Raw genomic sequence first — 13,730 nt, 5'->3', positions numbered from 1 at the left:
ACTTACACTGATTGCTCTTTGTTCTTTTCTTATCTCTTTTCCCATCCCCAGATATGAAAAACAGCTTGCATGTTTTCAGAAAACATTAACATTTAGCCCTAAAAAAGTACACTGGCTGTCTTTAAATAAAACTAAATTGTACACTGTTTGATTAAATGCATTCAAGTGTTAAGGCTAGGGTAGCTGCTATCCCTTATTCACCTCCCATACTTTCAAATTTTATTTTTCACTGAACTGCTTGCCATTATACCTGTACTGTTTTTCATTTCTCTCAATATAGAATGCTCAGTACTCTCAAGATTAATTGCTTGCACCTGCAGGCTTCTTGTTTCCATGTAAAAGCAGTCAATAGTGAGAGAAAAAAACAGTTAACTATGAAAAAGCACGAAGGAATCTATGTCAGTTTTACTCAAAACAGAATATACACCTGCTTTCAGTTGCAGTCTTCTTGACACCCACTGAGAGTATTTGCAGATAAAAAAAAACAAGCCAGTATCCCTGCAGATACAAGTAACCCAATACCCTTCATGGCTTTCATCACCCTGTCCAACTTTTCAAACCTACTTGCTCATAAAACACCTATCCATAGCCTAAAGCAATGGCATTACATCCACCCCTATAAAAACAAGAAAAAACTTCCAAATTCCGTATATAACGTAATCAGTGTACTTCCATAACCCCAACCCACCCCAGTAACCTAAGATCACAGCATGTTAATGTATAATGCTTTTGTACAGCTTTTCTTCTCTTGTTATACTTTAAAGCCTATATTTATTACAACTAAAAAAAATACTTGTGTACTTGATAATCATTAACACATATAACAGTCAATGAAGACCCCCCCCCACATTGAAAAAAACCCTGACCACACACTATACAAACTTATATCATGAAATGTTTCATAAAAATACTAATAAGAACAAAAACTGTTTTTGTCTTACAGTTTTTTTTTCCTTTTAGTGTCCTTTTAAACATTGATGACACAAACTGGGGTATATGCTTTACAAGCTACCTGTAAGTTTAACACTTATTCTTACAAAGCTGTGTTTCACTAATGTATGTGATGCCTTATAGTCTCTCATTTATTCATTAATCTCAGTGATGCTGTTCTTCCTGTTCATCTTCATCTCCCAACGTCAGAAGTCCAAGATATTCCTGATTCTTCTTGTAGACTCTTGTTTTTTTTTTCTCTCTCTCAAGCATTTTCCTTTGGAACTTAGAAAAGGTTTCATTGGCAAGTCTCACTGTGAGCTCTATCATTGGAATGAGAAGCAAGAGTCTCCTTCTGTTTTCTAGCTCACTTTTTATGAGATAAACATTTTTATTTCCTCCTTAGCCTGTTCTACATACAAAACTGTATTTCATCCTCCAGAAAAAATATTCTGAAGACAGCTGGATACAGCTGCTTGAATCACACCCTTGTCTTTTAACAATCCTAGATTGCTGGGTTAAATTTATTCTCTTTTTCCTGGTGTACAGTGAATAATCATTTTCCACAACCACTTTGCTGTCTCCAGTTTTTAATAAATGTCCCCTTTACCACCTTTTTGTCAGGATCTAACCCATCATCTAAAGCTTCTGTGACAGTGATCATTCAAATATCTACTGTTATGGTAAGTTTACTTCCACAACTGTACTTTCTGATAACTGAACCAGAGCCCTCACACTCTCAACAGTATTTAGCAGACACAGTGTACAGTCACTTAATGGTCTGATTCATGGATTCCATACCTGGAAATCACATCTTTTTCTGTCTAATACATTTTTTTCCTTCGTCCCATTTCTAAATGAAGTTCAGGAGTAGTAGACCACATTTGTAAAGGTTCTGGGATAATTAGTCTATTGCCATTTAATGAACACTTTCTTGTCACTGCGGCAGCACTCTTGTCTATCAAGTCAATAGTCTTCTGCTGCCCTGCTGTATCTTTTTCCTTTTGTTCTTATTTGTTGAGGACATCTTGCTATATAGTTTGATGTAGTGTGTTTTTCCATTTTGTAATATCCCTTACACTAATAATGCAACAACCTTAGTGTCCTCCTTTCCATTGCCAGTGCTTGTTTTGATTTGGGGTATTGTTATAAATAGTCTGTGAAGGCTTTTGATCTATTCTTAGTGTAAATATTTCCATATAGTTATGGCTCTTAAACAATAGCACTTAAATTAACTCAAGACTGATTTCAAATTCATGATCAAAGTATCACATAAATGTCTCTAAAATTAAGTTTTTCTTCTGCTATTTTAATGCTTCACCCTGTAATTCACACCATTTAAATGGAATTAATTTTTCTGTTCTTTTTCTCTCATTGCCTGCTGATCATCAATCCCTCCCAGCTAGTTGGCCCATTTGTTCTCCCATCACTGGGATTAAGAATTGGCTGGGAGCTGCTATCATGTGGGCAGCCATCAGGAGTAGTAGTTCAGGATTTTTTTATGTTCTACCCTCACCCCCACCCTGCTACATCACTTGTGTGGGGCATGTGATGCACTAAATTTCCTTTGGTTTCCTCAAAGGGCTGGCAATAGTGAGACTGCCTTGTCCACTGCCAGAGGGCACTGTGGAAAATTTTTCTGGTCTTGCAGGGAAATTCACTTGTATATGTGTGCCAAAGAGCATGCAGTCTCCCCCTACCCCCCCATAGGCATGCCTATTCTCCATGTGAGCATCACCAAGTACCTAATCTACTACTTAAACGTAGGTCATCTGGACCTTATTTAAAGCTTTATCCCTCTATGTCTCCAGCACTGACAATTTTCCTTTCATTTTTAGTGGTGCTATCACTGTGGTGAAATCTTAGCTAAAGTGTACACTATAATTTGTCATTTCATGCTGTGCCTTGGCATTAAATGAATCAGGAGACATGTCTTACTCTGAAAAGATAAAACTATTTTTGTTAAATTTCACTTTTTTTAACATTACAGTCCTTTTCCTAAAGTTGTATCATGTTCCTCACCTGTTTCACTTGAATAAGTATGCCATCACTATCATTTTCCCTAAATTTGAATTATTTGTATTACTTGCAGTATTATGTTTTGAATAAATTTCTTATCTGAACTCACCATACGCCCAACCCAAATCATTCCTTTATATTTTACAAATGCTAAGCAAGTCAGGAATGTGATGATACTTTGATTGCCTGGGTATAGGTCTAAATCAGTGGTGCCCTGACTAAAATCTAGTTCACTGAAAACATTTGCTTCATTTAATTCCATGATAATGTTATCTGTAGAACATGCACTTCATCAATTTCTTTGTTTTACTCTAACAGCTTGTTGCATATCAGTGCAGCTACATAATCCCTTAAGTTGTTTAGGCTTTAGTGGGATGACTGTCAGTAATACCCAAGGCACTGGTCCTCTAATTTTATGTGTTGTATTCATTTATTTTAGTTTCTTTAACTCTTGTTCAATTTTTTATGTCAGAGTTATATAATTTCTCCAAGGAATGAACAATTAATTCATGATGATACATTTGAAGTGATCAATTCTTTATAACCGCTGTTGTTTTCAAAAGTTTAGATATTGAGCAACAAACATGTTTTGAATGCCAATTTTGGATGAGGCTAAGAAAGGAAAATTTGTCATGATAAAAATAAAACTATAATTGCTTCTCTTCTCCATCTTGAAGTGTTGAAGTCTCAGTGCGGTAGGTAAAAAAGCTAAAACATTTCTGCCTTTTTCTTAGTCATGACAAAATGCCACATTCAAGTTCATACTCGGGCCTCACTGCCAGTGCTCTTCATCTGTCGTAGTGTGTATATATACAACTTGACAGCCTACACTGCACATTCACATTCAGTGTATGATATGTGCAGGCCACCTTTCTTGTATATGTAGGCTCACTGTTGGTAATGATATCTCTGTGTGTTGTAAACTAACAGGGAGGGTTACAAAGTAAGACAGTGTTAAAATGAGCTAAAGCTAAGTACTTTGTGAAAAAAAGTCTCAGAAATAATGGGAATGTACCATAGTCAGTAATAAAAACAACAATATATTGCAGAGTTTAGATTTACTGCAGTTAGAATTAGCAAACAGGTTAAGGAGTCATTAATGGAGATGCATTTCCCCTGCTCATTAAGCCACTAATTATTTTACTGTTGGAATACTGCTATAGAAACCTATATAAGAATATGTAAATATGGAGAAACATAGGCTACCAAAATCAATTGATTAGATATAAAACACAGAATTAAATAATGTGATCAGGTGAAATGTCTTGAGCCTGTTGCACATATAAAATTGTTACTGCACTGCAGCAGAATTTAGAAACGTTCCTTAACATCAGTAATGTAAAATATCATTAGAGGTTAGTTTCAGAAAAATATAATAAGAAATTGTGCTTATTATAATGAATAAAAATGATAATTATATCTATTTTAAGACCACATTTTTCATAAAAAGGACAGCAGCACAGTAAGGATATGTTTAAATAAAATCATTTCTTAAATATTTTACATTTTCACAGCCAAGCTGAGAATATATCAAAAGTTGTAATTTTAAAATGTTATGCCTTCTAAAAAGCCCCTGGATGAAGCATGTAATAAATTAACATTTTGATGTTACTAGTTAAGTAAAATAACAGTTGAATCATAATATATTTTTAAAGTTGGGTGGCGTAGGAGTTTAGGTCACTGTAGCTTTTATTCAGGAATACAAGCGGGCTTTGACTAAGGGGACAGGTAAATTGGTAGGGAGCAGTATATTAGTTTGTACTGGAATACTAATCAGGTCCTGCCCACATTGATAATGTTTTGTCCACAGTCCCACCACTGAAACAGTTCTTTAAGGATATCAGTTGATGAAGACTCTCCAGTCATGTGCACAGATGTGGACTAGGGATACAATAAAACCTTTTTGACCCAAGTTCTGGTGATTGGAAGTGGCCATACAGCTACCTGTTAAAGTTAGCCATGGATGACAAGATGTCACATTATATTTATACTAATAAAACATTTCCACAGCCATTCAGCATCAAGTACTAGTACAGAGAGGGTGCTCATGTTTGCAAATAGTAATGTTTAAACAGACCTTGACAATACTCTTCCATGTCCTGGTATTTACTGACCTCACAGAAGACTTTACTTAGGAGGCTATGTAACAACATCAGATACCTCCCATGAATTATTACAATGTTCTCTGTGCATCCTCATATGTTACTGTTTTTACTGCTTGAAACACTTGTCCTATTATTTATTGGTAAGGCAATGTAGACATCTTACACACAGTATCATGACATTTCTGCACATTTAATACAGAGAATGGAATTTCATGGAAATGCACATTTAATACAAGTAGTAATGTGTTACTCTAGAAGTTATGGGAAAGAGTAGTGGAAGCTCGGTTAAGGGAGGTGATGATTAGTGATCAGCAGTATGGTTTCATGCCAGGAAAGAGCACTACAGATGCCATGTTTGCTCTGAGGGTGTTGATGGAGAAGTACAGAGAAGGTCAGAAGGAGTTGCATTGTGTCTTTGTGGATTTAGAGAAAGCATATGACAGGGTGCCTAGAGAGGAGTTGTGGTATTGTATGAGGAAGTTGGGAGTGTCAGAGAAGTATGTAATAGTGGTACAGGATATGTACGAGGGTAGTGTGACAGTGATGAGGTCTGCTGTGGAGTGACGGATGCGTTTAAGGTGGAGGTGGGATTACATCAAAGATCAGGTCTGAGCCCTTTCTTATTTGCAATGGTTGACAGACGAGATCAGACAGGAGTCCCCGTGGACTATGATGTTTGCAGATGACATTGTGATCTGTAGTAAGAGTAGGGAACAGGTGGAGGAGACCCTGGAGAGGTGGAGATATGCTCTAGAGAGGAGAGGAATGAAGATCAGCAGGACTAAGACAGAATATATGTGTGTAAATGAGAGGGAGGATAGAGGAATGGTGAGGATGCAGGGAGTAGAGGTGGCGAAGGTCGATGAGTTTAAATACTTGGGATCAACAGTTCAGAGTAATGGTGAGTGTGGAAGAGAGGTGAAGAAGAGAGTACAGGCAGGATGGAGTGGGTGGAGAAGAGTGCCAGGAGTGATTTGTGACAGACGAGTACCAGTAAGAGTGAAAGGGAAGATCTACAAGAGGGTAGTGAGACCAGCTATGTTATATGGGTTGGAGACAGTGGCATTGACAAAAAGGCTGGAGTCAGAGCTTGACGTGGCAGAGTTGAAGATGTTAAGATTTGCACTAGGTGTGACGAGGATGGACAGGATTAGGAATAAGTATATTAGAGGGTCAGCCCAGGTTGTAAGGTTTGTAGACAAAGCCAGAGAGGCAAGATTACTTTGGTTTGGATATATGCTGAGGAGGGATGCAGAGTATATTGGGAAAAAGATGCTAAGGATGAAGCTGCCAGGTAACAGGAAATGACAAAGGCCTAAGATAACGTTTATGGATGTGGTGAGAGAGGACATGCAGGTGGTTGGTGTGACAGAGCAAGATGCAGAGGACAGGAAGAAATGGAAACAGTTGATCTGCTGTGGCAACCTCTAATGGGAGCAGCCGAAAGAAGAAGAAGAAGAAGTAATGTGTCACTCTAGATTAGTTTTGTAACCTTTGCCCTTTCATAGTTGATAGGAGGTCCTTGAACTAAGTAAAACTATGATTACATAATCTCAATCTTACTTGTCATGGTCACTTGCTGCCAGCAATGCTTTGGTGAGGTTTGAACACAGAACTTTTACAATAACCGTTTTCAGTATTTATTGGACTGTACTCATTCTCTTCTCCAGAAAGGCATGGAATGCTGGTATTGAATTCTGCAAATAAGACAGTAGTCCTTCGGAAATTGTTTAGCTTTTTTTAAGCATTATTCAAATTTGTTCTTTAATTCCATACTCTGAACACCAGTGATATATGGGTAAGATGTCAAAATGAAAATGTTTATTTTTTAACTAAATACGGTAGCTGAATTAATATGTGTGGTGATGAAGACCAGAAAATATAACTGAAATGGTCATAGGTTCATAGATTCATAGGAGGTTACTAGGCTAGCAGCCCTAGAGCCCTTACAAGCCTAGCCATGTTAATCCCAAGTTTCCCTGTTTGTCCTTATCAAGTGGATGTATTTTGCATAGTTACTGTATGGTCAACACCAACTCCCTGTGTCCATGAAAGACATGGGTGCCACCCCCAGGGTGAATTTGCGGTCTCCCAGCCATTTGTTCAGGTTGCACTTGAATAGGGTCAATGAGGAGCACTGCTTCACATGAATTGGAAGTTTATTCCAATGGAGTGGCAGTCTTTCCAACATGTTCTATTAATGTCACAGGCTATCTTAAGATCCCTAGAATGAGTGACTCTTGTGGGGTAGCCATGGGGGCTTCTTTCACCCCAAGCTTTGCCAACTTGGTCATGGCCTATTGGGAGAAGCATTATGTATTTAATAGTCCCTTTGCCAAATGTTGGTCATTCTATATTAGTTTCCTGGATGATATTTTTATCATCTGGGACAATTCTGCCACAAAATTCAACAAATTTCTTGAGTATATCAATGGTAGTACAGCTTTCGTAAAGTTTACCCATACATTTGATCATGATTCAATGGCCTATTTGGATGTATTGTTAACCAAGGATTGTTTGAGAAACTGTTTTTGTTCCAACATATACCATAAAAAAAGTTTTCCAACTTTTACCTCCATTTCGATAGTTGGCGTCCACAATTTCAAAAGAGGGCTGTGGTCAATTGGAAGTCAGTCAGACTTGCTCGTATAATTTCTGATGATGGCACTTTCACTGTTCCAATAGACAAATTGATTGGCATGCTCATTAAAAGAGGTTACCCTCATGAGTTATTGGACTGTATTAAGGAAGAAGTCCAGGGTAAGAGGAAGAAAGGTTTTTATAAACTGCTACTACCTATTCCTGGTGGTCAAACTAATGACCATTTGGCTGGTAATAGCTTATCCAAAGAAACACAGCCATCAATTGTCCTTTTTGAACATTCACTAATAGTCACCTTTTCTGTTAACATTTATGATATAGTGGACACAGTACGTAATTTTTGGCCAATTGTGATGAGTATCAATGAAGGCAAAGAATTGTTTGAGGTCAAGCCAAAGGTTTTGTTCAGAAAAGGCAAGTCTTTTAAGAACCTTTTAGAAATGAAATGTGATGTGAGTTGTTCAGTTAGACCTAAGGTCATGTACAAATCCAATCAGTGTATTATTGTCAGCGTATTTTATTGTGTGACTCATTTTTCATCAGGAATAGGAAATTTAAGGTAAAAAAAAAACACTTCAATTGTGTATCCAAGGGGGTGGTATATGGAGCTGTTTGTCAGTGTGGTAAGGCATTCTACATTGGAAAAACTAGTTGTAAGCTGAAAGAAAGAATTTATGAACACTTGAATGACATCAAGAAAGGGAAGAATGCCAATGCCTTGTACAGGCATATTTCAGTTTTTCCTGACCACTACTTCAAGTTTATAGTGTTGGACTATATGGAATAGGATGCGAGGGGTTTTAGCACAGAAGAACACCTCAACAGAAAGGAATTAATCTGGATTTTGATGTGTGATGCCCTTATTCCCCCTGGGCTTAATGACTGCTGTTCCATTACCCCAATCCTAAAACTGAATAGTATGGAGGGGTAATGCATCAGTCATCTTTATAATTTGTTGTACATATGTTGTTGTAACAGGTTTGGCACTGTTTTTTCACTTATACACATTGTTTCAAACTATCATTACATTTTCAAGTTTTTAATTAAGTCATTCATTTTTTAAGCATTATCTGTATTGGCCAGTTATAACCACATGACTACAAGATGTTCCTTTATATTTGTAGTTTATGTGATTACTGCAGCTCTGATGAAGTCTTGATGTAAGACGAAAGGGCTTGACTGCTGTTTTTTTTCTCAGTAAATCTTTGGTGGTTACTACTAGCTGTGTGGTTTATACTGGTCCTGAGTGCTCCCTGGATCTCCATCAGTTTTTCTTTTTTGGTTCCTGGTTTCTCTTGTTGGACTTTTTAAAGAAGTCTACTAGATTTAATAAGCATGATCTACTCTTAACAAAGCTAAATTGGGTTGGGTCTAGAGTTTGAAGGTTGCCTATGTCCTTGTTGATAAAGTCCATGATGATATTTTCATGGCCGTGCAGATAAGACTGGTTAGACTTATGGGTCTGTAGTGCCCATGGTCTGTAGATAGCCTCCCTTTGTGCAAGCGGATTACTGTTGCTGTTCTCCACTCCACTCTACTGGAACAAAGCCAGTTTTCAGGCCATGGTTAAAGAGTGTGCTACGTGGGTCTGCTAGATCCATTTTTAGATTGCTTAATAAGCATCCTGGATGTTATCTGGTTCTACTGAGGCCATATTTTTGGCCTTGGAGAGCACAACTATGACCTGATCTCTAGAGATACTAAGCAGAAGACTGGTGTCAAGTATGCTATAAGATATGGCCGGTGGGGTCAGGGGGCTGAAGTTTGCATCAAATCTGTCAACTAGCAGGTTGCCGATTTCCTCCAGTGCAGTATGAGTGGTACCATCTGCTACCAGTTCTGCACAAAGCTGAGCATACCTTTTTAGGTTTTGGATGTAATTATAGTATGCCTTATGTTTACCCTTAGCTAGGGACACTATTTTAGATTCATACTTAACTTTAGAGGATTTCATGAGATTTCTGATTTGCTTGTTTAAGCTGAGGAGGGAATTCTTCCTCTGCTGAGTCAGTTCCCTCTTATTCTTACACATCAGTTTCTTCCTCTTGTTATATAACCTGTTTATACTTGAGGTCCACTAGAGTGGCTTGTTTTTTTTCAGGAGGGCCTGGTTTTGATCCTGCCTGGTACACCCGAGTCTATACAGCTGCTTAATCATTTGCACAGGGCATCTGAGTACACCTCTGCATAGGAGTCATTGTTGTCTGTGAATGCAGGGAGTATAAAACTTTTTATACCATTGCTTAGTAATCTGATATTTGCTTTGGAAAAGTTTTTCATTTTTTTGGTCTTGTTGGGGTATCAGGTCCAGTAGTTACTTTGAACAAGGCAGTTTTATGGTCCCACCTTACCAGGGAAGGCCTTACATGGGGGGCTAGTGCAATGACTCCCCATGTTCATGAGTACTATGTCTAGGACATTTGAGCCCCTTATGGGTGTGGAGACTATGAATTAACAAAGCCTTAGGAACATCTGGGTGAACATGTTTGCTCTTGTATACCTCACCCACTTAATGGAAGGCTAGTTGAAATAACCCATGACTAAGGTGTTGTGCTGTATGGAGAGTGATTTCCAGTAGGTTGAGGTAGGTGATAAGCTTTATTTGGTTCATGGTGGGGGACCTTTAGCTAACAATAATGTGGTAGGGTATTTTGGCTACAGTTAACTAGACATGTAGTAGTTTGAGAGATTCATGCTGTTTGGCCAGTCTTGAGTTGTACTTGGCTTTAATGAAGATGGATAAAGCTCCACCTTTGGTTCTTTCACACTCTTTTTGAGGTTTGGACATGTGGAAGGAATTGTAGCCTTCTATGGCTGGAGTGCTCACCGTGGGCTTGAGCCATGTCTCAGTGTCTGCACAGACATCAACATATTCCAGGGTGAGAAGTGCTTCCAGGGAGTGCAGCTTAGATTCCTAGCATTGAGCAGCAGAACCCTTAGTTTATCTTGGGTTGATTTTGTTACACTGAAAATTTTGTTGTTTCAACATTTCCTAAAAAAGTCACTATGGGGGAGACAAGGAGCTTTTCTAGTATCCAAAAGCCAAGACGAGACAGGTGCATACCATCTCTGGCAAAGCAGCATGGACTGTGGACCATGTCATCCCAGGCTGACAGATACTGGTTCCCCCTGGACTGACACCAGAAGCTAAGCGAAGTCAGTCATTTTTTGTTTATACTGTGGCATCCTTCTGGGAGAAGGTAGAATGCAGCTTAGGGATAGGGTAATACCTGCCTGGGACATGTAGTCTGAGAGTTCAGTCATATCTCTTCTCATATAGTCCAGAGAAGCGCATCTCAAGTCATTCACCCCAACATGAACTGAGTCATAACGATACTTGTTGTTGAGTGACTTATTTTATGTCAGAGTATACAAGTTGGACCTTTTAGAACCAGCGTATATCTGATAGCTATACCAAGTTCATTCACCATTTACTTCTCTGATTTGTGAGATCAAGTGCCAGCCTGAAAACTGTGTTCATTAATTTGCTCATTCTCCAGTATCAGCTTTATTTTACTCTGAGTCATGGGGAGCAGGTGTGTATCCAGTATGTAATTGTTATGAGAAAAAGAACCACACATTCACTCATACATTGCATCTGTACAAATGAGCACTTAGGGAATCACCAGTTCACCTACATTCATATATGTACAATGTGACAGGAAGCCAAAAAACACTGGCAAACCCTCTCCCAGTACACATGGAGAATATATAGACTCCATGTAAGAGGCACCCTAACCTAGAACTGAGGCAGAGAAGCAGGAACTGTGAGGCAACATTGCTAATTATTGACCCACTGTCACAGCCATGTTGACATCCTGGAATTAGTTACATAACTTGTTTCCAAAAATCACAATAATGCCTTCATGTTAGATACATATGATTTACTGATGTCCTCAGAAAAAGAAAACATGCACTCCCTCCAGTTTCATAGGTACCAGCAGCTTTTAGTATCGGTCCTGAGAGATGCATAAATATTCATGTTGTCTGAAAATTTCCCAAGCTAGAATAGAATTTGGAAGCTTTTCACTTAAAGAAAATTGGAAAAAGTTTGAAAGAGAAAAGATTAAGGAAATGAGTGGCTATTTGGGGATTAATTGTTCTTGTACTACCTTTTGTAGGTATGGAGTCTGCTTGATTGGAGTACGACGAGATGCCAGTACAAATATTCTCTTGAACCCAGGGCCCTGCCACATCATGGCTGCCTCTGACACCTGTTTCTACATCAATGTTTCAAAGGAAGAGAACTCTGCATTCATCTTCAAACAGCAGGAACATTTACTGAGGAAGGGTCTCTCCGAGACAGTTTACCATGGCCTGACACGGCTGCCGGTTCACAGTATTATTGCCAGCATGGGTAAGGAAATGTCACTGGACATTAATGTAATCATTTGCAACTATTTCTGTTTCAATGCCTGCAAGCTGGAATGATGGGGCAGTTTATTATGATGATGATGATGATTAGTATTATTACTGTGACACATGGGAAATACTGCCAGACCAGCTAGCTGAAATTTTAATAATTATATGTCATTTGAGAAATTTAATATGATTTAGATAGAAATGTAACAAATGGAAATAGTGCCAGCCCAGCTATCTGGAATTTTGTAAATAATTCTATGTCATTTGTGAATATTGATATGAGTTATACAGAACTGAATGTTATGTACCAAACTAAAATATAACCACAGCATGCCCTGCTGACTTAGAACAGAAATGCAGATAAACAATCATCATCTTCTTTCGGCTGTTCCCATTAGGGGTCGTCACAGCAGATCACCTGTTTCCATTTCTTCCTGTCCTCTGCATCTTGCTCTGTCACACCAACCACCTGCATGTCCCCTCTCAGCACATCCATAAACCTTATCTTAGGCCTTCCTCTTTTCCTGTTACCTGGTAGCTTCATCCTTAGCATCTTTTTCCCAATATACTCAGCATCCCTCCTCAGCACATGTCCAAACCAATGTAATCTTGCCTCTCTGGCTTTGTCTCAAAACCTTCCAACCTGGGCTGACCCTCTAATATACTTATTCCTAATCCTGTTCACCCTCATCACACCCAGAGCAAATCTTAACATCTTTAATTCTGCCACATCCAGCTCAAACTCCTGCCTTTTTGTCAGTGCTACTGTCTCCAACTCATATAACATAGCTGGTCTCACTACCCTCTTGTAGACCTTCCCTTTCACTCTTACAAGTACTCGTCTGTCACAAATAACTCCTGACACTCTTCTCCACCCACTCCATCCTGCCTGTACTCTCTTCTTCACCTCTCTTCCACACTCACCGTTACTCTGAACTATTGACCCCAAGTATTTAAACTCATCCACCTTCGCCACCTCTACCCTTTGCATCCTCACCATTCCTCTATCCTCCCTCTCATTCACACATATATATTCTGTCTTAGTCCTGCTGACCTTCATTCCTCTTCTCTCTAGAGCATATCTCCATCTCTCCAGGGTCTCCTCCACCTGTTCCCTACTCTCATAACAGATCACAATGTCATCTGCAAACAACATACTCCACGGGGACTCCTGTCTGATCTCATCTGTCAACCTGTCCATCACCATTGCAAATAAGAAAGGGCTCAGAGCTGATCCTTGACATAACCCCACCTCTACCTTAAATGCATCTGTCACTCCCACTGCAGTCCTCACCACTGTCACACTACCCTCGTACATATCCTGTACCCCTCTCACATACTTTTCTGACACTCCTGACTTCCTCATACAATACCACAACTCCTCTCTAGGCAACCTGTCATATGCTTTCTCTAAGTCTACAAAAACATAATATATATAAAAATGCAGATAAATAATATACCTGTGCAAATGTATGTTTTAATAGTAGAAACTGGAACATAAATGGTTAACTTGCAAAACTACAAGAAAATAAGTTGAAATTGAATTGCTGTAGAAGTGTACTATAAAAGTTCTCATTCAGTTTCGGTGTAGCAGACACAATGTCTAGAGCTAGAAGTTTGTGTATGGTCTTGAAAGAGAAGTAATTACTAGGTTTAAAATGTAAAGTGTTTTATTGCTTTAGAACTTCCTAGCAGTTGTACATTTCTGAGAAA

The 13,730-nt window shown here is 38.7% G+C and overlaps 1 protein-coding gene across 1 annotated transcript in view; it reads left to right on the top strand.

The window, feature by feature from the left end:
* Nucleotides 1–13,730, top strand: part of LOC122810726 (potassium channel subfamily T member 1-like) — a 421,082-nt gene that overhangs the window by 93,012 nt on the left and 314,340 nt on the right. Inside the window, exon 3 of the mRNA XM_044082290.1 lies at nt 11,777–12,012. Coding sequence (XP_043938225.1) covers nt 11,777–12,012 — 236 coding nt within the window. The remainder of the gene's footprint in view (nt 1–11,776; nt 12,013–13,730) is intronic.

This window comes from Protopterus annectens, chromosome 9.part0 (assembly GCF_019279795.1).
Source record: "Protopterus annectens isolate FY-2018-M chromosome 9.part0, PAN1.0, whole genome shotgun sequence".
Lineage (NCBI taxonomy): Eukaryota > Metazoa > Chordata > Ceratodontiformes > Protopteridae > Protopterus > Protopterus annectens.
This window is presented reverse-complemented; position numbering and strand designations above follow the sequence as displayed.